The sequence below is a fragment of the Podarcis filfolensis genome (genome assembly GCF_964270895.1).
Source record: "Podarcis filfolensis genome assembly, chromosome: 6".
Classification (NCBI taxonomy): Eukaryota; Metazoa; Chordata; class Lepidosauria; order Squamata; family Lacertidae; genus Podarcis; species Podarcis filfolensis.
The window spans coordinates 67,853,310-67,880,990 of record NC_139609.1 but is presented as its reverse complement, the minus strand read 5'-3'; the positions used below and the strand labels follow the sequence as shown (position 1 = coordinate 67,880,990).

At 40.8% G+C, this 27,681-nt stretch overlaps 1 protein-coding gene across 6 annotated transcripts; it reads right to left on the bottom strand.

Annotated features, from left to right (window-relative positions):
* Positions 1–9,078: 9,078 nt before the first annotated feature.
* Positions 9,079–25,519, bottom strand: LOC310764122 (cryptochrome-2-like). Of its 6 annotated transcripts, none has more exons than XM_083617501.1 (11): positions 25,382–25,519; positions 20,296–20,759; positions 19,847–19,963; positions 18,654–18,804; positions 17,088–17,228; positions 14,985–15,155; positions 14,536–14,676; positions 13,580–13,731; positions 11,735–11,832; positions 11,007–11,117; positions 9,079–9,476 (listed from the first exon to the last, which is right to left on the bottom strand). In XM_083617501.1, the coding sequence occupies exons 2-11, from the start codon at positions 20,706–20,708 to the stop codon at positions 9,370–9,372; spliced, it is 1,602 nt and encodes a 533-aa protein (XP_083473627.1). In that variant the 5' UTR covers positions 20,709–20,759; positions 25,382–25,519; the 3' UTR covers positions 9,079–9,369. The 6 variants fall into 6 exon arrangements, 5 of the variants coding, with proteins under 5 accessions (XP_083473627.1, XP_083473626.1, XP_083473625.1 ...); XM_083617500.1 differs by lacking the exon at positions 25,382–25,519 and adding an exon at positions 22,731–22,818; XM_083617499.1 differs by lacking the exon at positions 25,382–25,519 and adding an exon at positions 22,276–22,716.
* Between the last annotated feature and the right edge of the window lie 2,162 nt (positions 25,520–27,681).

Genomic DNA, 27,681 nt, shown 5'->3' with positions numbered 1-27,681 from the left:
ATCTGGCTCTGGTCCTGATCCTGCATATAAACATAGCTGCATATTTTTGTATCCATAACAAATGAATAGGGTGGCAAGAGGAAAGAAAATGGCATTTATTCCCAAATATGTGTGCATAGGTTTGTTGCCTACAAAACTGAACAATAAACACCTCTCATGGGAGAGCTTCCTTTAACAGAAACTCCTCATTTTGTAAATGATCAACATTGATATAAAGATTTTAACAAAAATGTTGGCAAATAGGGTACATGTAGTTGATATTGTCTATAATAAGAAATGATCAGGCAGGATTTATAAAATAAACTAGGCAAACATCATACAATATTAGACCAGTAATAGATTTAATAGAATTAAAAATAGACACCAATTTGTTATCATTAGATGCTGAAAAAACTTTTGATAAAATTTATAAACATTATATGTGTTGTTGTTGTTTAGTCGTGTCCGACTCTTCATGACCCCATGGACCAGAGCACGCCAGGCACTTCTGTCTTCCACTGCCTCCCGCGGTTTGGTCAAACTCATGCTGGTAGCTTCGAGAACACTATCCAACCATCTCATCCTCTGTCGTCCCCTTCTCCTTATGCCCTCCATCTTTCCCAACATCAGGGTCTTTTCCAGGGAGTCTTCTCTTCTCATGAGGTGACCAAAGTATTGGAGCCTCAGCTTCACGATCTGTCCTTCCAGTGAGCACTCAGGGCTGATTTCCTTAAGAATGGAGAGGTTTGTTCTTCTTGCAGTCCATGGGACTCTCAAGAGTCTCCTCCAGCACCATAATTCAAAAGCATCAATTCTTCAGCGATCAGCCTTCTTTATGGTCCAGCTCTCACTTCCATACATAACTACTGGGAAAACCATAGCTTTTACTATACAGACCTTTGTTGGCAAGGTGATGTCTCTACTTTTTAAGATGCTGTCTAGGTTTGTCACTGCTTTTCTCCCAAGAAACAGGCGTCTTTTAATTTCGTGGCTGCTGTCACCATCTGCAGTGATCATGGAGCCCAAGAAAGTAAAATCTCTCACTGCCTCCATTTCTTCCCCTTCTATTTGCCAGGAGGTGATGGGACCACTGGCCATGATCTTTTTTTTTTTTTTTATGTTGAGCTTCAGACCATATTTTGCGCTCTCCTCTTTCACCCTCAATAAAAGGTTCTTTAATTCCTCACTTTCTGCCATCAATGTTGTGTCATCTGCATATCTGAGGTTGTTGATATTTCTTCCGGCAATCTTAATTCCGGCTAGGGATTCATCCAGCCCAGCCTTTCGCATGATGAATTCTGCATATAAGTTAAATAAGGAGGGAGACAATATACAGCCTTGTCGTACTCGTTTCCCAATTTTGAACCAATCAGGTTTCCCTTGGATCATGATACCATATGATATACCTACATCAAGTTAAAGCAAATGGCATTATGTCCAAAACCTTTCCCCTATATAGAGGAACTATATGAAGATGCTTCCTATCCCCCTTTTTGTTTAATATCTGCTTAGAACACTTGGCCTGTGGTATTAGACAATTTAGTGAGATTTGCAGAGCAGTTCACCACTCAGTTTAATATAATTTTGTTTTACTTGGGGATGATATAGGTACTTTTGTTTATTACAAAATCTCACTGTTATGTACTGAAGTTCTCACCCTGGGCCAGCAGGGGGATACTGTAGATAGTTATGCAAATGAAGGATCGAAAGTGACGTTCAGTGATTGGATAGTTTGTATGCAAATGAAGGATCGAAAGTGACGTTCAGTGATTGGCTAGTTACAGAAAATGGTTACTGTTGCATTCTAGTGGAGCTCTATATAAGCAGGCTGACTGAGCTCCTCAGTTCAGTTCTGTTCCAGCTTACAAATAAAGAGCTGCTTTGGAAGAATCGCTGTGTCGTCTGATATGTTCGCCCACAACTTAACACTCACACTAGTATACTAAGGCTGAGGCAAACAATATACTTTTGGTCAAATTTACTGGCTACTCTATTAACTGGCTTAAATCAGAATTGATGCCAATAGGTGAAAAGGTGCTCACTTACTCTTTTAAGAAATCGAAATTCCATATTTGTTCAAAATCCATTAAATATATCAGTATTTTAATACCAAATGACATAACCCAGTTATGTAATATTAATAAAATAATCAAAAAGTTTTATTTAGATATTAATAGATGGGAGGAACTAACCCTTACCCTTTGGGGAAGGGTGAATGTTCTCAAAATGAATATTATTCCCAGATTAAACTATATTCTGAAAGGAATTCCAGTTCATATTCTGAGAAAATAGTTCTAAAAAATAAACTCCTTATTAAGGAAATGCCTATGGGCTTCTTCAACTCCCAAGTTTATTGTTATTAAAAATGCAAGTACAAATTAAACAAGGAGGATTTGGCATTACAAAATTGAAATTATATCACCAATCTTACTTATTGTCAAATACTAGTTACTGGAAACAGTAACAGCAATCTGCTGCAGGTGAAATAAGGAAAATGCTGCTTTGAAAAATACGTTTTATGCAATGTCTGATGCTTATAAATTTTTGGAGGAATGTATTAAGATAAATATTACTTTGGGCGGGAATTAAAAACTGTCAGATGAAAGTTCCAAACCAACTACATGTGGTTTGACAGTGGGTTGACATAAATGGACTTTTTGCATCCTTGCTTCTGCTAGAAGACTGATATTCATACATTAGAAAGATAATACCATGGCTCCCTTGGAATGATGGATATTCCTACACATACAACATACAGATTGCTTGTAGACGTAGATTGTATATGGATAAATATAAGGAAATTTTGAATCCATTTACAGAAAAGCATAATGATGTTATACTCATTAGAATAATTGTAATACTTCTATACAGTGGTACCTTGGGTTAAGTGCGGTACTTAATTTGTTCTGGAGGTCCATTCTTAATCTGAAACTGTTCTTAACCTGAGGTACCACTTTAGCTAATGGGGCTTCCTGCTGCTGCCGCACCGCCGGAGCACAATTTCTGTTCTCATCCTGAAGCAAAGTTCTTAACCCGAGGTACTATTTCTGGGTTAGCAGAGTCTGTACCGTAACCTGAAGTGTATGTAACCTGAAGCATATGTAACCTGAGGTACCACTGTATTTACATACATACATATATATATATATATATATATATATATATATATATATTTACAGATTGTATTATACCACAGTTTCAAGTAATTTTCTTTTTGTTTCATTTTGTTTTGTGTTCACTTTTCCTCACCTTTTAATTCTCTTTCTCTACTGAAAAGTTTCAATAAAATATAAATATAAAATATAGAGGATACTGTATTGAAGAACCCACAGAATGGGTTAATTCTCTAATCATAGTCCTGAAAAAAGATAAGCATCTATGGCAGTGTCTGGGTCCTTAAAAAGCTGAATAAATATGTTAAAAGAGAACATTTTCCAATACCCGCTAGTTCTTTGGTCAAATGTTTAAAGGGCGGCAAATGTAGCATCCAATGGTAAAAGTAACAAGGAACTTCACAGTTTCACCTTAGTCCTGGAAACACCCCTCCCACGATGTTGCTCAGTCCTTCTCCTGCAGCAGCTTCTTATAAGGTTTCTGTGTTATTCTTTAATTAATTAGATTAATCTTCTTCTGTTTATAGTCTTGAAATGTGTATTTTTTAATATTAATATTATTATTTGCTATTTGTTGTTTAGTCGTTTAGTCGTGTCCGACTCTTCGTGACCCCATGGACCAGAGCACGCCAGGCACTTCTGTCTTCCACTGCCTCCCGCAGCTTGGTCCAACTCATGCTGGTAGCTTTGAGAACACTGTCCAACCATCTCATCCTCTGTCATCCCCTTCTCCTTGTGCCCTCCATCTTTCCCAACATCAGGGTCTTTTCCAGGGAGTCTTCTCTTCTCACGAGGTGGCCAAAGTATTGGAGCCTCAGCTTCACGATCTGTCCTTCCATTGAGCACTCAGGGCTGATTTCCTTCAGAATGGAGAGGTTTGATCTTCTTGCAGTCCATGGGACTCTCAAGAGTCTTCTCCTTCAAAAGCATCAATTCTTTGGCGATCAGCCTTCTTTATGGTCCAGCTCTCACTTCCATACATCACTACTGGGAAAACCATAGCTTTAACTACCATATATTATTATGAAATTGTTACTGTTATTATGGTTACTGTTGTTGTTTTGTTTTGTTATTATAAAATTGATTTTGTGGTGTTTGAAATGTATTCCTATTTTCTTTGTTAAGCTGTTTTGAGCATGATTTTTGTGGGAAAGCAGCATACAAATAAAATGAATGAATGAATGACCGTCCCAAATAATCAGAACTAGCAGCAAAAGAAAATATAACAAGACTAACATTATTATTTTCAGTTTGTATTTCTTAGTACAGAAAGTATTGATCTAATGTGTAGAGATCTTTCCTAGTCTAATTAATTCAAGAGGGCTCTGGAAGCTTCTCTGTGTGAAAGAAACAAGCAGAAGGTTCATGTTTGGGTTATTCCTTCAGCTTCCTTAAACGGGTTCTGTTATCTCTTCTGTCAAGGTCATGCTGACTGTAATATTGAGGCCAGAAGGAGCCTGGGTTTCACTTTCTCTTTCTATCTCTTTCCTTCTGGTGTGGTTCTGTATATAGTATGCTTATTATAAGTTATTGTAAGTTAAGTCTGCTGCAACTGGATTTCTTATAGACAGTGCCAATCCTGAATGTATTGGATCTGTGACCATTATGCTCATGTTGCCTGCAATAGCTGTAAAGCTCTGCTGGATGAAATACAATTACCTCTGGTCTATTTTTTTGGGAATCCTGCAACCTGTTTAAGTTTTTACTCTGCTAACTGTACGTCAGAGTTCTGCTCTGGATCAGTATCAAGTGGAATTTCATGACAATTATTTCATAAAATTTATATACTGCTCGATTGTAAAAAAACAAAAAACATCAATGGATATTATGGGGTTTTGAGGATACACAGGAAGGCTGTCGAGTGCAGGGCACTGAAGCAATTATTTGTAGAATGAAAAAAGGGAACTCAATTATGAACACCCTTCGTCCGCCTCAAAAGTGAAGTAAGCATAGTCCTCCACCCCACGTGTGAGAATTTGTTTTTGTTTTTTAAAAAATGCGATCACTTTCATCATTCATTGAAGGAGAATTATTGGTTGAGAGGGTGTGGGAGGATATAAGTATTTTTGGCACAGAACCTTTTCACTCAAACATGCCAGGGTTTGGTTTATGATCCTGGCTTGATGCTGGCTAATTTGGGAGCAACAAACCTGGATGTTGGGTTCACATGTCATGGGAAGCCAAATTAATTAAAGCTTCTCATTCAGAGCAAAGCATAAGGAAAGAGGCTCTTTGCCCTAGCACACGGTTTGTTAATAGCAAACCAGATAAGCCAGGTGTCTCAGCTTATTGCGACATGGAAATGCAGCCATGTTAGGTGCTTTCGTGTTGCAATGAAGGAAGTTAAGCACAACTCTCCAACTAAAATCAACAGCTCTTAAAAGTACTGCATGGCTATATTTCATCCTCTGTTTTTTTCACTGAAACATATCTTTATTAGGCTTTCAAATTGACATCAGAATATTGCGGGGGACTTCAATCACACAGATGTGAGGACAGTACTCCCAAAATTCCATCAGCACATTGAGTGTGCAACAAGGGGAGAAAATACTCTTGACAAGGTGTATACGAACATTAGACGGGCATATGAGGTCAAGACCTTGGCGCACCTCGGTGGTTCAGATCATGTGTCCCTGCTTCTGACACCAGTATACATACCCCTCAGGAAACAAGGCCAGATACAAACACGGATGGTTACGGTATGGCCTGAGGGAGCCTCTCAGCAACTGCAGGACTGTTTCCAGGAGACCGACTGGAATATCTTCGACCATCAAGATCCAAAAACTTATACATCAACGGTCCTGGATTATATTAGATTCTGCACAGCAAATGTCACCAGGGAAAAGTATGTTAAGTTGTATCCGAATAGGAAGCCCTGGATGACAGGAGAGGTTAGGAGATTATTGAAGGCCAGAAATTCTGCTTTTAGAACTGGGGACCGGGTGTTGTATGGCATAGAAAGAGCGAACTTGAAGAGGGGTATCAGGAAAGCAAAAGCGGAGTACAGAGGAAAAATTGAGGACCATCTGAGAAATCATTATACTAGACAAATGTGGCAGGGAGTCCAACATCTGACTGGTTATAAATCAAGGAATTCATCAATGGTAGAGAGTACTGCTTCCTTGGTGGGAGAGTTGAATACCTTCTTTGCCCGATTTGAGGTGACACCAACAGTGACTCCAACAGGGATGCCAGAGCTTTGGCGTCACTACCTACAGGAAATGCTGCCAGGGTGGAAGAGGGAGAAGTGAGGCGAATATTAAAGGAGGTAAACATGAGGAAGGCTATGGGCCCGGATGGGGTGGTTGGCAGGGTGCTAAGAGATTGTTCGGACCAACTGGCAGGAATCTTTACAAAGATTTTTAACCAGTCTCTGGCCCAAGCCACTGTTCCACCCTGTCTGAAATCCGCTACCATTATACCCCTGCCAAAAACATCAAAGACAGACAGTCTGAATGATTTTCGCCCTGTGGCGCTGACACCCATTATAATGAAATGTTTCGAAAAACTGGTGAGGAAGCGCATCTTATCTTGTCTGCCAGTGGGACTTGACCCTTGCCAGTTTGCGTACAAGGCAAAGAGATCCACAGAGGATGCTGTGGCAATGGCTTTACATGCTGTCCTGACTCATTTGGAGAAACAAGGGAACTATGCGAGACTGTTATTTGTAGACTTTAGTTCTGCATTTAATACTATTCTTCCGCATAGATTGGTGCCCAAATTATTAGACCTGGGACTTCCACCATGTTTGTGCAGGTGGATATTAGACTTTCTATCAAACCGTTCCCAAAGGGTCAGGTTGGGTTCCCACATCTCTGCGGATCTCATCACGAATACGGGGACGCCACAGGGGTGCGTGTTGAGCCCGCTTTTATACACGCTCTATACAGCTAACTGTGCCCCCAAATACCCCAGTAATAAGATCATTAAGTTCGCAGATGATACAACGGTGGTTGGTTTAATTACGGCTGGAGAGGGGGAGACGGCCTATAGGAAGGAAGTTGAGCAGTTGGGGGAGTGGTGCAGGAAAAACAACTTACTGCTTAACTTAAAGAAAACAAAAGAGATCATTGTGAACTTTAGGAAATGTAAATTGAATATTCAGCCACTTATTATTGAGGGGAAGTGCGTGGAACAGGTCTCAGTGTTTCGATTTCTGGGAATGGAGTTGAGAGACGACCTAACCTGGGGAGAGAACAGCAAAGACCTGGTGAAGAGAGCACAGCAGAGGTTATATTTTCTGAGAATCCTCCGGAAAAACAATATCTCAAAGGACCTGTTGATGGCATTCTACCATTGCACTGTGGAGAGTGTACTAACTTATGGTCTGTGTGTGTGGTTTGGGAGCTGCATGGCCAGGGAAAAAACAATGCTATCCAGGGTTGTAAAGACTGCAGAGAGAATTATTGGGTGCACTCTTCCCACCTTAGATCAAATCTATGCTGCCAGGTGCCATCAGAAAGCGGCAGAGATAGCACATGATAGTACGCAACCCGGAAATGATCTCTTTCAGCTTCTGCCTTCTGGAAGAAGGTATAGGGTTATAAAGGCCAGGACTAGCCGCCTGAAAAACAGTTTCTACGCTAATGCAATTCTGGTTCTAAACGCAGCATAAGGGGTCTCTGTAGTATAGTGTTTTTTAAAATGGGGTTTTAGAGTTCTTAGGGGGGTTTGAATGTTTTATGTAGTTTTGTAGCAGTTTTATGTAGCTTTTATGTAGTTTTCTGTAGTTTTCTGGTAGTTTTATGTAGTTTTAATGTAGTTTTATGTAGTTTTCAATTTCATTGTTCCGCAAGGGACAATGACAATAAAGATATCGTATCGTATCGTAATAAAGGCATTGCAATGGTATGAATAGGTAAATGGAATACCAAGATCCCCCCCTGCTCTCCAGAGTAGGAACTGAACCACATTTTCAGCTAAATACGGTACGAAAAATGCTCATGTGAATGTGGGGGGTGCCAGCTTAATGGAAAAGGTTATGAAACAGTAGCATATATCTATAAAATCATCTCAATCCTGTTTGCCGTACATGACTTTCATGCTTGGTGAGTTTTTCCATTAATGCCATTGTCCATACTTTTTGTCTCTACATGGGTAGTTGCAAGTGTTCCCGATGGATTGGTGATGAAATGAAGTATTTGGTGGATTAGAACCAACACATCCTTCCCTCTCCCAATTCAGTTGACAACTGGTCACCTATTAAAGGGAGGTTATTGTCACAGACAACTCTAGAGAACCCCGCATCTCCCCTTATGCTGAAGGGCTGACCTCCCTCTTTGCTATAAAATAGTGGGTGGAACACAAAAGGGAACAGTGGCGAGATTGGGGGCCACTAACTTGGAGGTCCAAGAACACTAGGCCCAAAGGTGTGCAGTGGTGATTGAGTGCAAGAGGCTTATGGTAGATCAGAAAGGGCACGGCTGAAAATCAGCTGAGGTCTGCTTTGTAGTGTTGCTTTTCAGCTTCTTCAGGCTGTGCATAATTCATCCCTCATGATCTAGTTTTCTGCTTCTTTTTTTAAAAACATCTCCTTAATATGCAGAATCTTTCTCCCAAGCACCACAGATTAATTGCTGTTGCTTGTGCTTTTTTAAGGTTTCCTTCCTTCTTGCCGCAATTAATTAGCAACTGTTTCTTGATTAGCCAGTCACTTTAATGATTACTTGTAGTTTTTAAAAGGTGATTTATGTTTTAGCGTTGTACAAAAGCATTTCTATAACTACTGATATGGTGGTTATAGAAACATTTTTGTAAAATAAATATATTGTTGTCCGAATTGTAAATCCACTGGAAAACGATTCCATTGGTTTCATATTTTGTGGCCAGCTTTCGTCTTCAGCTGTTAACACAGTGGTGTGAAAACAATTTATTAAAAATAGCCTACATCTTTTCTCGAAGCAAACATTTGACTGACCACTGATCAGAATGGAATCCTGTCAAAGGAGTATATCTATGTAAACTAATCAGAACTCAAACACTGAACCTTTTTCCTAGAAATGATTTATTAAGCATCTGCATTGCAAGTTATTCTATGAATTATTTCAAAATTAGCTGTTGTGGGTGGTGGTTCTGAAGGAGAAAATTCAGGAACAGGCAAAGAACCAAATTATTTGCATAAGATAAATAGCACAAATTAACCACCTCATCACTTCTTTTTGATTTTGAGAAGTCTCTAGGAGTTTCTGTTGCCTGCTTAGTAAATGCTTGGAAGTGTGTCCCAATGAATAAAGTGGGACTTACTCCTGAGTAAACCTAACTAGTATTGGGCTGTCAGTCAATCAGTTTGTCCTTGTTCATTGCTTCTGGCAAGTTTTTTCTTTTGTGTGGTCTCTTCAGAACATCCACGCTTTAGCTGCATTTCCATTGGATCATCCACATCATCTAGAAAGGAGGTGAATACCATATTACTGCAAAACTGCTCATAATATGTACACTAACTAAAACTCGAAGGCTGAGTTTCACTGGTGAAGAGATGGAATACTCTTTTTATGTCTCAACGGAAATGTCCCCTTGGTCAAATCCAATAGCGCCTGACTAAATTAAGGGAGCACTTGAAATGTAATTGCAAATAAAATACTTAGGCTGGGTTCCAAAAGCTACTTCAGGCACACTCAAGGACTTGAGTTTGCCAGGAGGGATTTTTTTATTTCTCCCCCACTGCCCCCCCCTTCTTCTTCTCTCTCCCCTCTCCACCACCAGTAGCATCTAGTTTTGAAAGTTCCCTCCATTTCAAAAGTGGTTTAACATATTGTGAGAAAAGTCTCACTGGGCACGTAGAACCAGCTGTGAAAATTTTAGAATCCTGGCTTTAATATCTTTAAAGATACATAAACAATATTAACTATGCCTCCTGGAGGAATTAGTTCCTTGTACTTTCCAAAACATACTAAAGCAAAATACTAAACAATGACCAGTTTAGGAAGTAATATACATGTAATGACTTATTTTTCCCAAGAAAAAATTCCTAAGAATGTTTTTCCCCCCTTAGAATCTTGTGAAAAGAAATCCATTATACATTTTCATATTTTTTTTAGCAAAGCCTTTCCTGAATCTCCTTACAGCCTCTGCCATTTGGCATTCCTTTCCTTAGCATCACTCCTCATTATCAATCTCTAACCTCCTGCGTTATCCATATATAATGCAGATTATAAACTGTCTAGGCAGTGATAAAAACAAAAGTCTAAGGGTGACATCTAACACTGAGCAAATGGATTTCTGCTCACACAATAGGATTTTCCTTACCCCTGCTGCCCCCCAGCCCTCTGGAGCAGATTTTAGGGGAGACAGTACATTACACCAAAGGTGCCCATTCCACTAGGGGACAGACATAATTGGATTCATCTTAATTTTTTCTGAGGCTCTGAAAATAGTCTTGAAAGTGCATAAACAATGCCTGGAGAAATCTCTGAAGGGACTGAGTAGCAGGCCTTTAATATCCTGCAGAAGTTCACTTCCCACGAAGAGCAGCAAAACTATGCACAATTTGCACATATGTTTTAAAGGCAGAATGGAACCTTTCTTAATAAAGAATTTGAATTACCTAGATGCAGATTATAAAGAGAGATCTACAACATTGTTACTTTTAATTGTAGAGACGCTACCAGGCTTTTACAGTGGTACTTCGGGTTAAGAACTTAATTCATTCTGGAGGTCCATTCTTAACCTGAAACTGTTCTTAATCTGAGGTACCACTTTAGCTAATGGGGCCTCCCGCTGCCACCGCCGCACAATTTCTGTTCACATCCTGAAGCAAAGTTCTTAACCCGAGGTACTATTTCTGGGTTAGCAAAGTCTATAACCTGAAGCGTCTGTAACCCGAGGTACCATTGTACTATGGTTAGATTTCAGAATCAAGAGAAACCCACAAACCCTGTCAAATTGGAAGAGCTCAATACCAGCTTGCAGACACACCTCTTGTGAGCTGAGCCGTTTTATACTGTTCTTCTCTAACCTGTTTCATCAGCTGTAGATTGTGATCACTGACTTCTTTGTGGTTTACAATAGGAAAGGGATAATCTTTACCTAATGGAAAACATAGGAAACAATGACAGAAAGGAAACAGAACTGCTAACAGTAACTCTTCGAATTAATTGTATCAGATCTTGGTAGAACCTTTTCAAATTCCTGACTGAATACCAAAATGGGATTCCATCTCCAGCCGCAGGCAAACATACTGGCTTAATAGTTAGACCAAATAAACATAATGGGCAGATAAAGGCAGTCATGGGAGGAAGGGCCCTTCCTTGCTAAGTCCCTGAATGAGGAGAGAGAACAGGATTTGACACCAGGGAAGCAGAAACTTCAGAGGGGCTAAGGTGAGCTGGGTGCAGTGGTTAATGGTACTTGGGAAACAGAAAGCTGCACTCTCATTGCAGCCCAGGGAATAGAGGAACATGTCAATTCCAAAGCTGGGAAACTGGTCATCTGACCCGCAATGGGGTCATTGGAAGTGAGGCAGTGCAACACAGTATGGTGATGGAGATACTCTCTGAGAGCCTGCCCTGACTGGAGGGGGCAGACAGAAAGGAGGATAAGAAGCTTAGGTACTGAGAGGGAGGGGGAAATATGGTAAAATCAGGGAAAGCAGGGTCCTACTCTGCTGGGTACATAGTGAAAATTTATTTTGTTTTGAGTATTACCTATAATGCAGCCTGCCTCTATCTGTGTCTCTTCTGGTGCTACCCAAGGTTCATAAATGTACTGGGAGGGGAAATTCTTCAGCACTGGGAGGTATTTTCTGAAAAATATAATTAGCACACACCTTGTGTTGTTAACTGTTTCTATTATTATTATTATTATTATTATTATTATTATTATTATTATATAATTCATTATATAATTTATTATTTATACCCCGCCCATCTGGCTGAGTTTCCTCAGCCACTCTGGGCGGCTCCCAATCGAGTCTTAGAAACAATACAGCATTAAATATTAAAAACTTCCCTAAACCTTCAGATGTCTTTTAAAAATAGGATAGCTGCTAATTTCCTTGACATCTGATGGGAGGGTGTTCCATAAGGCAGGCGCCACTACTGAGAAGGCCCTCTGTCTGGTTCCCTGTAACCTCACTTCTTGGGAACTGCCAGAAGGCCCTTGGTGCTGGATCTCAGTGTCTGGGCTGAATGATGGGGGTGGAAACGCTCCTTCAGGTATACAGGACCGAGGCTGTTTAGGGTTTTAAAGGTCAGCACCAACACTTTGATTTGTGCTCGGAAATGTACTGGGAGCCATTGCAGATCTCTCAGAACCGGTGTTATGTGGTCCCGGCGGCTACTCCCAGTCACCAGTCTAACTGTCGCATTCTGGATTAGTTGTAGTTTCTGGGTCACCTTCAAAAGTAGCCCCACATAGAGCACATTGCAGTAGTCCAAGCGAGAAATAACTAGAACATGCACCACTCTGGTGATACAGTCCGCAAGCAGGTAGGGTCTCAGCCTGCGTACCAGGTGGAGCTGGTAGACGGCCGCCCTGGACAGAGAATTAACCTGTGCCTCCATGGACAGCTGTGAGTCCAAAATGACTCCCAGGCTGCGCACCTGGTCCTTCAGGGACACAGTTACCCCATTCAGGACCAGGGAGTCCCCCACACCCACCTGCCCCCTGTCCCCCCAAAACCGTACTTCTGTCTTGTCAGGATTCAACCTCAATCTGTTAGCCGCCATCCATCCTCCAACCGCCTCCAGGCACTCACATAGGACCTTCACCGTCTTCACTGCTTCTGATTTAAAAGAGAGGTAGAGCTGGGTGTCATCTGCATACTGATGAACACCCAGCCCAAACCCCCTGATGATCTCTCCCAGCGGCTTCATATAGATATTAAAAAGCATGGGGGAGAGGACAGAACCCTGAGGCACCCCACAAGTGAGAGCCCAGGGGTCTGAACACTCATCCCCCAACACCACTTTCTGGACACGGCCCAGGAGAAATGAGCAGAACCACATTATTATTATTATTATTATTATTATTATTATTATTATTATTAATGCTGCCCTCCATCTGAAGATCACAGTAAAAAAACCACAAAAATACATAACATAATAACAAACATAACACTATTCCCTCAATTTAAAAGATTATAGATTGTTTAATTAGCCAAAGGCCCAGGAGAAGAGGAACTTTTCAGATTCAGGACAGACAAATGGAAGTAATGCAAATTTAACACAACGCCTATTTAATTTACAGAATTTGCAAGTTGCCTGCTTAGGCCACCTTGTAAAATATCCTTGGGAGAATGCAGATTCGCAGAGAGAACTTGCTCAGTCCAGCCCTTCATTTATGAGGTGCGGATCAGGGGAGTTTGGCCTCTTGATACATACTCTCCGAATTATTCCACCCTTCCTGCTTACCTTCTTGTGGACATCTTGAAAGGCGTCCGATTGGCTACTGTGGGATGTGGACAAGATGAACCACTTTTCTTATCCAGCAGGACTGCTCTTACGTTTTACAGCATGATAGACCCTGACGTATCAACCATGCGTACTCACCGGATGTATTGCCCTTCGGGATCTGTGCGTTTGCCAAAGCGAACAGGACAGAAAATGCGGGAGTACTGGTGGAAGAAAGCACTGGCTGACAGCCACATCCAGTTCCCGGCATTCACGCTATAATCTGCATCCAGAAGCAATTCTTCAAACAACTGTAGTTGAGGAGAGTCATACCATTAAAATAAGACACAGTGCGAAGTTGGGCTGAACTGAACCCACATGAAATTCCTGACTCTCCTCAAATTGCAGGGGGGCAGGGGATTTTGCAAACCTGGGTGGTAGTGTGACTGGGCAAAATGTTTCAGGGGAATCCTAGGAAGTGAGGAGTTACTGAGTTGACTTCCTTTCCATCCCCCCCATTGTCTTTTTTATTTGTTTCAAAGCTGCCAGCAGCAAGAGCTACGGCTTCCCAGCATGCCTCAGGAATTATGTCTATGCCGGCAGTGGAATCATGGGATCTAACGTCCCTGTGAAACCGCCCCCCAAAAAAACCCCAACAACATGGACATAGAAGACTAGATATAAGGGACAAGTTTAAGTTAGAACCTTTCCCTGTGACATCAATGTGAGGAATTATTATTAACCATTCAATCATGTAAGCCATCACTCATATTCTGAACTGGTATAGATTTACCACCTTAGAACTATATGTAATTTTTACCATGATTTACTTAACAGTGCAATCCTATACGTGTCTATTCAAAAGTATATTCTCCTGAGTTGCTCACAAGAGAGTGAGCATAGGATTACAGCCTTAACCCTTTTTCATTCCAAAGGATACTTGCTGTTCACTCTGATCAAAATTATGTTTGCCATGAAATCCTCCCACCCCCACCCCCCGTTTGCTAAGGGGAATGCTAACATTAAACACTGAGGTTGCTTTCAGATTCCCTAGAAAGTTTGCTTTTTACAGGACTATGCCAATGAGGGCAGAAGACAAAATAAGTACTGCAAACCTGCATTCCTTCTTCCCAACTGATCCAGAGGTCTCCACGTGTCAAGAAACAGGCCACTGCGTGGCGAGCAAGATGGTGGACCCAGCCTTCCTGATGGAGCTGAGTCATAATGGCATCAATCCAGGGAAATCCTGTCTGTGCCTAAGAAATAGAACAATTTCAATTTTCTTGATCTGCTCAGATGCGCTGCACTCCCACCTTGTAACTCTCACAATAGTTGACATTCTCTCTTCTTACAGAGACTAAGGACCGAATGGATGTGATGATAAATGCTCCATTATTGATTTATTTCCCGTATTTGAGTCTGCCCTTCCCCCAAAAGTCCTAGGGCGGAAAAACATAGCAGAGGTAAAGCATCTTAAACCATAACATTTATATAATTCCAGCATCAGCAAAATACTGGAAACAATGGACTCAGAGTACTAAAACAGTCCAAAGAATCAACATACCGTTTTCCATTTGTGGAGTTTCTCTGTATCTTGGTACCAATCTATCTGAAGACAGATGGGATTCCCAACCATTTTTGTAAAGTTGGGTGTTGCTGATGCTACCGTATAAAAGAATTCCCTCCACAGTAGCTGTCCTTGAAGAGATACTGGTGGCAGGGAATGGTTCTTTGACTGTAATATTGATAATGGAACATGAAAAAAATGGGAAGCATGATTTAGCTCAACAATTTGTAACATTTAATGTGGTTTAAGCACTGAAAGCAGCAAGCCAGAACCTTTCACAAGCTATTTTGTTCTTCCAGTGTTTTATATATGCAATTGTTTTATGTTTTTATTGTATTGTAAATCGCACTGAGATGCCTCATGGAAGAGACTCAGAGATGAAATTAAATAATAGTATTTCCAAGCCTATTATGGGATCCTAATACCTTGCTGTGCTTAAAATGGAATCCTAACACTTTATAAAGCAAACTATAAGTATTTTAAAACCTTATGAATTGGGCAAATATAACAAATATAAATGCTTTTTAAAAAATCAGTATACACATAATTGTACATACAGTATATTACATCATCTTAATCCAGATAATCCAATCAAGCAATTCTTGGTAAGACCACTGATTTAGATGGAGATTTACAAAAGGTTTCAGATGGGTTTCACTGCACTCGCTTACAAATTCAGGCATAGAACTGGGAGATACTCTTGGACTCTGTTAACTAGGGAGGTGCAGGTGACATCAGTTCGTAGGAGTGCCTTTTACCAGCAAAGACTGGTTTACCAACTGCAACCCTAGCTGCAGAAAGCAGACCTAGCCTCAATTACATATACATGACTCAAGCTTCACCAAGGGCAATGAGCAAGCATGCAACTTCCTGGACCAAAGATTGCAGCTGCTGTGCTCCTCTCCCAATTCTCCTACTGCTGGGCTGCCCACAGCTAAGCCTTGGTTTGACTTAGTTTTACATCTGAACACATGGTTACTCTTGCCCAGTCAAATCACAAGCTGTAACCAAGGTTTGTTCTTGATTTGCTCCTCACGGTTTGTCTTGGGAAAAGAAACCACGAGCTTGGGTTTAGAAACCGCACCAAACCAAACCATGACCTAGCCCTGGTTAGCACAGCTGGACTGGAGGAACAATGCAGTTGCCATGATATTCACTCCAGGAACTCTTACATTTCATCATTTGTGCTAACCCATGATTTGCATTAGTGTTATATGTGGACTGGACCAGTGGTTACATCCAGCCTAGAGTACTGTGATGCTCTCTATGTAGGGCTGCATGTAAAGACAATCTGGAAATTTCAGCAGGTGCAAAATTCAGCCTCCAGCATGCTTATGTGCAGTTTGAGCATGTCAGACAACAGTTTTGCATCAGTTGCACTGGTGAACCATTTGTTTCTCGGCTTAATTTGAAGTGCTAGGACTGAGCATTAAAGCTCTGAACAGTTTGCAACCAGGTTATCTGAAGAACTCCAACTATGCCTATACGAAATTGCTCAGGTCCTAAGATTGGCCTCCTCTCAGACCTGTCACTAAAGTTGAATGGGTACTAGGGTCATGGACTTTTTCAGTGGTGCCCCCACATCTGTGGAATTCCCTCCCCTGAAAACTCCACTTGGCCCCGTCTCTTGTAGACAGTCATTAAGCAATCCTTAAAGACTTTTCTTGATATTATTGATGGCCTGGCCCCTATATACTTTTTTTTTTTTTTTTACTTTGCTGGTGATTTTATCATGTTTGTGCAAATGTTTTGGTTTTAACATTTCATATGTGGGCCTGCACTAAAAGATGGGGTAGAAATAATAATAAATTTTTATTTATACCCTGCCCTTCCCTGTTCAGAAAACCGGGCTCAGGGTGGCTAACAACAAATTTAAAACACTTAATTGTGATACCAAAAACAGCATAAAATACAGTATAAAAGCATGAATAACAATAAATTCAAAATTCAAAAACCAATTTAGGGGGAAATCCATCCAATATGTTAAATAAATAAATCATGCCTTGCTGCTGTAGGAAAAATAACATGCTTTTTCTGGGAATGGAAATTTGTCACATTTCCTTGCTTAACATGTAGCTAAGCTGCATACCGCAAACTTACCTGAGCATAAATGTTTGACAGCCTGTGAAAAAACATTCGAACTGATAAACAGCCCAAGCTGAAATAGGGACTCAAGCCTGTAGTACTTGGAAGCAGAGAGTTTGGGATTGTTCTTGGCTTAGCAAACTTTGCTACCCAACCCTAAAAAGAGAAACACAAAGCAGAAGAAGCACAGCTGCTATAACTGGAATGACAGCTGTGCTACAATGAGGCAGTGGGTTCTATAAGCAAACCTTATTCCTCTTTGTTTTACCTTTGTATGAAACCCTTTATGCAAGCCACCTTTGATAAAATTCAATGGAAAGGGCTAGAAATACTTCAAAAACAAGTAAATCTATAGCACACCTATGCTCGAAGCTAAGAACACAGCCTCCACACTAGTAGTAGTGAAAGTGGTGCCATCCACATGCTGTGGGCTACAACTCCAATCATCCTTGACCAATGATCACACTAGGTGAAGCCGATGGGATTTGTTGTCCACAACACCTGGAAGGCACTTAGTTGGCTATCCTTGCTTCACACTATAGTTATGTGCTGACAAACCTGAGCCAAAACAAGTTCAATACCTTGCTTTGCAAATACAGTTGTCACAATACACAAAGTGCAACAGGCTGCATGATAATAACTGTGAAAATTTTACTAGTTATTTCCTATCGTAAAGGACTAGCCCAGTATGTGCAGCATATACAGTTCATATGTACGGTGTATAACCTATGAGGCTAATTCCAATATTCATACATTTCTTCTTTTCTTTCTGCTTCTTCTTTTAAGTTCCTGTATAACACAATCCTTAGGTGAGAATAGAAAAGTCCCCAAGGTATCGAAAACAACACAGCTGATGTAGACTGCTGACACAGGCAAGCTGGTGCAAACTGCTAACTCGAGCAGAACAAGGTTTCCGGATATCTCCCATTTCACCCCAAAGGGCTTCCTCAGCTGATATTAGATTGTCAATGTGTTTAACAGGTACATAAGTAATTGTACATGAACGATTCTCAGTACTTGTGCCAGCAGTCTACATCAGCTGTGTTGATCTCGATACCTTGGGGACTTTTCTATTCTCACCTAAGAATTGTGTTATACAGGAACTTACAAGAAGAAGCAGTAAGAAGAAATGTATTAATATTGGAATTAGCCTCATAGGTTATACACCGTACATATGAACTATATATGTTGCACATACTGGGCTAGACCTTTACAATAGGAAATAACCAGTAAAATGTTCAGAGTTATTATCACTCAGTCTGTTGTGCTTTGTGTACTGTGACAAACCTGAGCCAGCATAATATAGTGGTCAGAGTGGTAGTGGTTAGAGACCTCAAGAGCACTATTGCACCCATGGGTGCCGCACTGGTGACCTATGATATGCAGAATAAAGATAAATATTGGAAGGCGATTTTTAGAAAGGAAACAAAAACCTGTGGGACTTTCTAGATGACTTCAGATATGAATTCTTTAGGAGACGGTAAGTGGCTTGCATTTAGATTGCTCTTGCAAAGGTGATCAGAAAGACTGCTGATAATCTTCTCACAAACAACATGAGATACACCTTGAATTAAGACTGACCTGGTTTTTCAGGTGCTCTTCAAGTCGCTGGAGCCCATTAGTTTCCCCTCCTCTCCAAGGTGACTTGTACTCTTTGGAAAACCCAAGGTCCTCAGGGAGAGGCACCCTGTAACACTTGGCCAGACCCACTTCAGGGAGAGGACTGAGTTTTCTAAGAAGGAAATAAAGAGATTTATTTTGAAAACCAAATGTTATACTATAATGAGGCAAACAAACACAATCAGCTTGTTTTATCACAGAACAAGTGAATGCAGCAGAAAGTGTTGCTTGTTATCACCACTGGAAACCACCCATGTCCTAAAGCCAACAGAAAAGGAAGAAACATAATAGACTGGAATAGCTGCCTCCCTTGCCTTCCTATCTTTGCACAATCAGGCCCAACATATCATGCTATGTTTCTAGGAAACATTGCAGTGGTCATGCAAATTAGTGTCCTGAGATGAGCTAACAGGATTTCCGCACCCACAACCCTAGTGGGGAGGAGAGAAGGATTTTTAAAAATTATTATTGTGCTGTAAATAATTAAAGTACAGTTCCCATGGGTCAATTGGAAAGCCTTGGTAATTAAAATAAGTTGTAAGATGACCATCAATTCATAGCCTCAGTTCATAGTTTTTGTACATCTCTGTATTCATGAGATTGACAGCTGGTATTGTGCTAAGTAATGCTTACAAAAAAAAAATATTTCAAAACATGCCAGTATACTGAGACTGTCTGGCCGTTTGAGATCCCAATATATCAGTCATAATCAAATCCATTGTATGGCTAGATTTCAAATTCAAGTACTGGTATTTCACCGCAAGGCAGATTTTTCAAATTCTGAAATGTTCATAAAACCTGTTCAGAGCCCCAACACTGGTTTTCAAATGTGATCATCACAAGTGGACAGTTTACTAAAGCACTACCACAATATCCCAGAAGATAATTATGTAACAAAACCAAAAGTAATTCGACTCTCAATTTGGACATTATGAAAACAAGGATACATTAATCTTTTCATAAGTCACATGGATCAAACTTTTTTGCTTGGCAAAAAATACTTATTGCAAAATTATTTTAGATTGTCTTTTGTAAACCACTTTAGCTTGAATAGGTGGTATATAAATGGCCTTAAATAAATAAAATCATTTTACAGTGAGCCAGCTATTCCTAGAGTAAAATTTCTATGTTCTGGTGGTACAATTATTCCTTACTGTGAATTCTCAGCTGTAATGTCTTGCACAGGCATCTCGGGATCTCCAAGCACTGTTAGTATTTGAAGAAACCTTTTGTACGTCAATGGTGGTGTCCCTCCATTTAGTTCCACAATCCTGTATAACACAAGATGATTACACTATGAACAGAAACCGCCTGCAAAAGGATGGAACTTGGGTCACAGTAGAGGAACTAAATTTTCTGTAAAACTTTGTTCAGCGATGTTTATTCCCTAATGTGTTTAGCTCTGCAGCCTAAACTCTTCATTTTAATGTCTGAGCTCATAATACTGGCCAGTTCTGCAGCAGAAAGGAGTGAAGATCTGCATCAGCAACAGAAACATATCTATGCTTGCAGAACGCAAGCTAGGTATGCACATTTGTTATACTGTAAAACCACCAATGGCCCCCCAGGAGATAAGCTTTCTTCCCCTTGGTCAGCTCCGTACCGTCTGACGTCATACAAAGTGTGCCCCACCAAAGAAAATACTTCAAATCCCATTTCTTTCCCCATAACTTGGATAGTCTTCTCCATTTCCTTGTAATATGGTTCAATCTCATCATCGAAAGTCACTTGGGTAATATTCCACTTTTGAACATGTTCCCGCAATACAGCCTCGTACTCCCCTTGAATAATCCATAAGCAAGAGTTCAATTTATTTAAGTTTGTCTTGAGATCTTCCAGAGTCTGCAGGAGAAAATGCCAACGTTTAGTTCCCATCCTAGTTGCAGATGTCAAAAAATTTCTATCCAATAGGTAAACTGGATATACGATTTCGGAAGACTTCAGTGCAGCTAGCAAAGTGGGGTTGTCATGCAGCCGGAGACCCTTCCGAAAAAGATGAATAGTCCGATGAGGCATGTTGGATATTTATTTCACACGTGAAGGAAGAAATGTGGGGAGAATTCAGATCTACAATAACGGGGGAAGAAAAGAAGTCAGGGTTTGGTATATATTGCAGTGGTATACAGAAATAGTCTGGTAAGGCTGCTAGTTTAAAGAATATAAAAATTAAGTTTTATTATTAACTCTTGGAAAACAAATCCATCCTAAGCACAAGCTCACGTGTCCACTATGGAGACACGATGTTAAACAAAACAGGCCCCAACACTGTGTCAAAATAGAAAGAAAGCCTGAAATTGTTATTTAGGGGAACTGAATTTAATTCTAAAGTATATTCTGGAAATTTGGAAGAGCTCAAGGGGCCAAAAAAAGTGGTTACATCGCACGCTATATTAGAAGCAAAAAAAGCTTGTTTTGATGAATTGGAAGAGTCGCAAAAAGATTCCACTGAGCATATGGATTGATAATATGGACAGATTAGCTACATACGAAAGAACTACAGATTAGCTACATACGAAAGAACTGCTTGTCGACGCCAAATAAGAATGGATAAATACAAAGAAATTTGGAACAAATATCTGACAAGGCGGATAACAGTGGGAAATAGAGGGGGGAGAGAGTGGTGATAAACAAGGAGTAGGCATAGGGATATTACTGTATCTAAATTTGTGTTATTATTGTTATTATGGTTTTTGTTGTATGTGTCTTTCTAGCTTGGTGTTTGTACTGATTAATATATATTTTTTTAATTTTTTAAAAAGAAAGAAAGCCTGGCTGAAGGAGGAGGAAGTAGTAAAGCCTAAAAGGAAGTGATCTACATGCCAGCAAATAGTTACGAAAGAAGGAACCAACAGAAGGAAGATCAGGTTCCCTCACCCCAGTTCAGGTAACTAACTTGGATGTCCCATGTCCTAGTGTTATGAGGGAGTAAATCTTCTATTCACTTTATCAATATCTGCATATTGCAGTAAACAGCAGAGGAGGTAAAGAACAGGAAGACAGATTGGGGTTATTAGCACAATGGCATCTAGATCGCAGGAAGCCAAGCAGACTCCTCAGAATGGAAAGAATACCTACTTAGGTGCAGCTGGAAATTTGGAAAAGCAGCTTTCAAAAATAATTTTCAAAAAGATGGTATCTGCACCCTGACAGAAAACATTCACAACACATACACTCTATTTGTTGCTTACTGTACCATACTTTTAGACTCTCCAGGCTCAGTCCAATCCCAAGCATGTAGGTGGTAGAAATCAATGTGACTGCAGATATATTTATGGCATAAATTTATGGTGAATTCAGAATGCAGCTTTCCAGCACAGAATCCAAAATCTAGTTGTTCCTGGTCATTATTCTATCCTTGGCCATAGCTCAATGAACACATGCATTGGCATGCATTATATGTTAAAATAAAAAGCTGTAATCGAGATTAGCAACATTTATCCAGCAGGATAAATTTCTGCCCTCAGATCAGAGAGACCAGGTGCAAAAAAAGAGACCAGAGCTCTTGCACCTCCAATAGTTAGAAGAGGGAATTTCAGCAGGTATACTCACTATGGTGCTGATGCAGCTTGCATCTTCTCCACACCTGTCCAAGGTGCAGATGCCCATTCCTTTTTATCGCCCGTCTCCCTAACCAGTGGCGACTTTCATCCTCTTGCAAATTCTCGCTTCAGAGGATGGAGTTTCTTCAGGGCGACCTCGAGGGAGGAAAAAGGGGTTGCGTTCACTCTCCCTGACTGACCTCGGAGATTATCAAATCCGCCGTCGATGCAGTTTGCTTTTTGTCTATGCAGGAAGAGGGACGGGAATCAACCCTGCACGTTGCATGCAGAGACGCATTCGGCGTCCAGACGCGGAGTTTGGGCTTCGGGGGCAGAGGGGAGAGCCCCCACCGCGACGGGGAAAGGGGGAACCCTCCCAGGCCTTGCCAGGAGCGCCAGGGGGAAGGAGAGGCTCGGTAGCAAGGCGGAGGAAAGGGGCGTCCCGTTCCCACCCCACTCTCGAGAGGCGGGCAAGGGGCTGCTGGGGACGCGGGGTTACCTGTCTCTCTCTCTCTGCAGCGGCGCAAGGGGCCTTCCGGGCAGCCTCAGCACCAGACCTTCCTCTTTCCGGTAGCGGCTCCTCCAAAGCGGTGGCGGAGGAGCTCAGGGAGGGCGTGGCGGTGTTTCGGAAGTCGCTTTTGCCTTGAGATGCGCGGGGTTGTGTTTGCAAGAAGACCGGGAGCCGACTCGGGTCTGGTCTGGGTCTGTTTAGGGAAGCTTTTAATGTTTGATGTATTACTGCATTTTAATATTTGGTTGGAAGCCGCCCAGAGTGGCTGGGGAAGCCCAGCCAGATGGGCGGGGTATAAATAATAATAATAATAATAATAATAATAATAATAATAATAATAATAATAGTGCTGCAGCCCTAAGCAGGCAGCAGCAGCAGCAGCAGCAGCAGTGATGTGGGAAGGAAACCCCGCTGCAAAACGGAAACCGACTGTCGGGGTAAGAAATCCCGGAGCCTGCCTGATAATAAGTGTTGGAAATGTAAAGAAGCTGAGGGAACATTCTTTCATCTTTGGTGGACGTGCCCGAAGGTTAAGGCTTACTGGGAAATGATCTATAATGAACTGAAGAAGGTATTTAAATTTACCTTTCCTAAGAAACCAGAGGCCTTCCTTTTGGGCATAGTCGGCCAATTGGTGTCAAAGAAAGACAGAACTTTTTTTATGTACGCAACAACAGCAGCAAGAATACTTCTCGCTAAATATTGGAAGACACAAGATTTGCCCACCGTGGAAGAATGGCAGATGCAAGTGATAGACTATATGGAGATGGCAGAAATGACTGGCAGAATCCGAGACCTGGGAGAAGAGTTGATGGAAGAGGACTGGAAAAAGTTCAAGGATTATGTACAGAAATATAGTAAATTGTTTGAATGTTAAAATGATGTGGGATGCAAAGGTAACATGGCATTTGGGATATGGTTAAAGGAGGTATGAAAATAAAAAAAGGATTTAAAAAAGAGGGGAAATTAGAGACATAATAAGTGGGAGTACACAATTATAAACGAGATTTGAAAGAGGGTTAGAATTTGCTGAATTTGATGGAATAAAGAGGAACATAAAAAAGGGAGATGTGAGGAGGTCAGGAAAGAGGGATATAGAACCTTGAAATTTAAAAGTGGATTCTTTTTCTTTTTCCTTTTTTTATTAAGTGTGTATTTTTTTGTTTTCTGTGTTGATATATGTATTTGTTTGATTTCTGTGTTTTGTAAAATCCCAATAAACATTTATTAAAAATAAATAAATAAATCCCCGAGCCTGGTGTCCGTCACACTGCTCTCAGTCAGACCTTGCTTCTTCTGAGGAAGCGTGTCCAGACTTGGGTTGGTTGTGTGACCGGGTGTAGACCAGTCTGGGAAGTGCTGCTGACACCTTTTTGTCTCCTCTGCTGCTAACAGGCAGAAGTTCACCAGGGGCAATGTGGAGAGGCAGCGAGGTTGCGTTACTTTCTGCACGTTTATACAGCTTTGTGTAGGCACTTGAGACCTATCAGAACGCAAAGGTGGAGGCATCCCATACACATCTATTTACGTCATACATTTCTAGCTTGCCATGCTGTCAGATATCGCAACAGGAAAATGATCAGGTCGAATGCCATCGTTAAAACCAAGGTCCTTTACAGAAAACAGGTGGCTTCATACTCCTGATAGTCAAAACTGACTATCCAACATCCATATGCCAGGGCTGGGGGAACTGTGATCTTTTAGTCTCTAGATGCTGTTGGATTACAATTCCTATTAGCCACACTGGCTGGGGCTGATGTTGGGAGTGCAAGAACATCTGGTTCCCTAGCCCTGCCCTAGGTGAACAGGATTAATTTTTATTGGACCAAGATAAGTGAATGTAGAGGGCTATAAAATGTCAAATCTTATATACCGGAGAATATACAGTGGTACCTCGGGTTAAGTACTTAATTCGTTCCGGAGGTCCATACTTAACCTGAAACTGTTCTTAACCTGAAGCACCACTTTAGCTAATGGGGCCTCCTGCTGCCGCCCCGCCACCGGAGCCCGATTTCTGTTCTCATCCTGAAGCAAAGTTCTTAACCTGAGGTAATATTTCTGGGTTAGTGGAGTCTATAACCTGAAGCGTATGTAACCTGAAGCGTATGTAACCCGAGGTACCACTGTACTTTAAATACTACCCATGCTAAGTAAGCAAATACCTTGGTAACAAAGTATGGAGTTGTGTGTGGGGAGGAAATAAATTTCACAATATTAATGTGGAAATATGCATATTTCTTACAGCCCGCTAGTACCATTTCATATTTAAAAATCACATCTGTATATCTTTTATGTACATGGTAATCATTAACATGCTGAATTATAATGCTTCCCAAATCTCTCTCAAGATTCAGAACTCATATTTTTTTGTGATCCAAATCAAAGAAGTGCCATGGAAGGGAAGGCGATGACACTGTGCCTCTGTCTCTTCTGACACACTGTAAGTGGAATCAGGAGGATCAGGACTAAATCCTCCCAAAATGTTGCAAATGTCTTAGGCCTGTTCTCCCAATTCACTTGGAATCATCTTCACAGGCACAATCTTCAAACAACAAACTCTGAAGCAATTCCACTGCAAAAAAACTGGACTGTTAAATTGGCTTAAGAACTGAACCCCAAATGCACCTTGTAGTGTTTACCTTTTTCTGTTGAGGTCTTTTGACTCCTGCTGGGAATCCCAGGATCATATCCTGTCACACAGTTCAAAGCTGTTCACAGGAATTTGACTGGCATTTATGTGACACCTGGAAGCTTCTGTATGTGCTTGCCTCACACACAATACAATAACTAGGTCACTATGGGCAGAATGTAGGTCACTCTAAATCCCTTCTCCTTCCTCCTGGCAAAAGCTGCAGCTGACTAATGCCCACTTAAAAGAGTATGGGCATGTGATAGGCATCTGGTTTAAGGAGCTATGCAGATTCTATAGGCAAAATAAAATGAAACCTAGCATTGTAGCCATTGCTATTCCTACTCAAAGTAGGCCCACTGAGTAGAACACAGTTGGATACAACCCTTAATTACATGCTAAATACCTGGGGGGTTTTTTTGGGGGGGTTAATATTTTATTAAAGTTTTGATAAATACTTGGTTAAAATTATTCAAAGTGAAAAGGGTTCAGGCCAGTGGTGCATTAGGTTTTGCAGCAGAGGCAGTGAAGTCATTCTTTTTAATTATTTTTGAATGTAACTCTTTTTACTGATAATTTTATTGTTTTATTCTTTCTGAGGTTTTTACAACCAAGTGATATATAATATTTTATGAAATAAATACTTGCAGCATACAATTGAAGGCTGCTTTATAATGTTCTTAAGTAGAGTTTTAACTTGCATAACCAAGACTGACATCATATAGCTCCTTACCTGAAACTCACTGAACTCAATCAGAGTTCCTTCTGAATAAACATGTGTAGGATTATGCCATTAGATTACAATCAGTGTATACTTACTTATCTTAGTGCCATTGAATATTATCAAATTACATAGAAGCATGCTGTAATATAAATTGCCCAATAATGAAATTCTCCTTTAAAACATGTTGACCTCTTACACATCCAAGTTACTGGCATTTTTTAATCTGCCATAAAGAGTTTAAGGGCATGATCTCTGCTATTGAACAGGGCTTGATTATGTAATGATTAAAGGATAGTGTGGGGTGCAAAACTGTAATTGTAATTTGTAGGGGGCGGGGCATACTTTATGAAGATTTCTTTTTCAGTCTGTCCTGGGCACATGACACTGTATACATATGCTTTTTAATCTCAGTCCTCTAAAGTACATGAGAAATAGTTATCTTGCAAAAGGGGTGAATTTAATGCCTCATTGCACTCCTCACACAGATGGAGATGCACCAATGTGCTTATGCTTTTCTTGTGGTGTGCAGGTCAGCTAAAGATGCTGCCCGGAGTACATGAACAAAAATGGGCTTACAACACCTCCACTATATATATATTCAAGACATTTTGTTGTTGTTGTTTAGTCGTGGCCAATTCTTCATGACCCCATGGACTAGAGCATGCCAGGCACTTCTGTCTTCTACTGCCTCCCGCAGTTTGGTCAAACTCATGCTGGTAGCTTCGAGAACACTATCAAACCATCTCTTCCCCTGTCGTCCCCTTCTCCTTGTGCCCTCCATCTTTCCCAACATCACGGTCTTTTCCAGGGAGTCTTCTCTTCTCATGAGGTGGCCAAAGTACTGGAGCCTCAGCTTCACGATCTGTCCTTCCAGTGAGCACTCAGGGCTGATTTCCTTAAGAATGGAGAGGTTTGATCTTCTTGCAGTCCATGGGACTCTCAAGAGTCTCCTCCAGCACCATAATTCAAAAGCATCAATTCTTTGGTGATCAGCCTTCTTTATGGTCCAGCTCTCAGGAAATGGTTTATTAGCCAGCAACACCTAGTGGGTTGGGTGCAGTGGTGTGGTAAGGGCAGGATTTTGTGATAGAGGTCCAAGGTTCCACTCAGCAAAATGAGGAGGGCTGGCTTATCACATTTTGAAGTCAATGAAGCAATGCATGTTACAGTCAAAGGATTGTAATAAACCCAGCGAAACCATGGTAGTCCTGTTTTGCATTGTCTGGTGGCAGCTTTTATGGACTGTAGTCTACTGCATTGGGTTTAACAAAGTTCTGAAACAAGTTGGCAAGTGTTTCTCAGTATTTGATTTTATTTAAAAACATTAAAAACTCTCTCTGTGTGTGCACGCGCACTGCAAGATGTACATATATGTGGTTATAGATGAGTTGTTCTGCAACGGGGTAAGTGAGAATCTGTGACAATTAAATCTTAAATATCTGCAAAATCAGCACAGAGTATTCATAATATATCTATTTTATTTTTGTTCCATAAAATTTATATACCACTTGATTGTAGGAAAAACCCAAGGCTGTTTACAAATAAAAAAATAAAGCAATCAGAATTATCACTATTTTTTTTTAGCA

Bases quoted from the DNA above. Each gene is read 5' to 3' on its own strand.
- LOC310764122 (XM_083617501.1), bottom strand. From the start codon at position 20,708: ATGCCTCATCGGACTATTCATCTTTTTCGGAAGGGTCTCCGGCTGCAT. The intron at 19,964-20,295 runs GTACGGAGCTGA...TGTGTTATACAG, and splicing joins ACTTTGTATGACGTCAGACG to GATTGTGGAACTAAATGGAG. The intron at 11,833-13,579 runs GTGAGTACGCAT...TATATTTTTCAG, and splicing joins CCCGAAGGGCAATACATCCG to AAAATACCTCCCAGTGCTGA.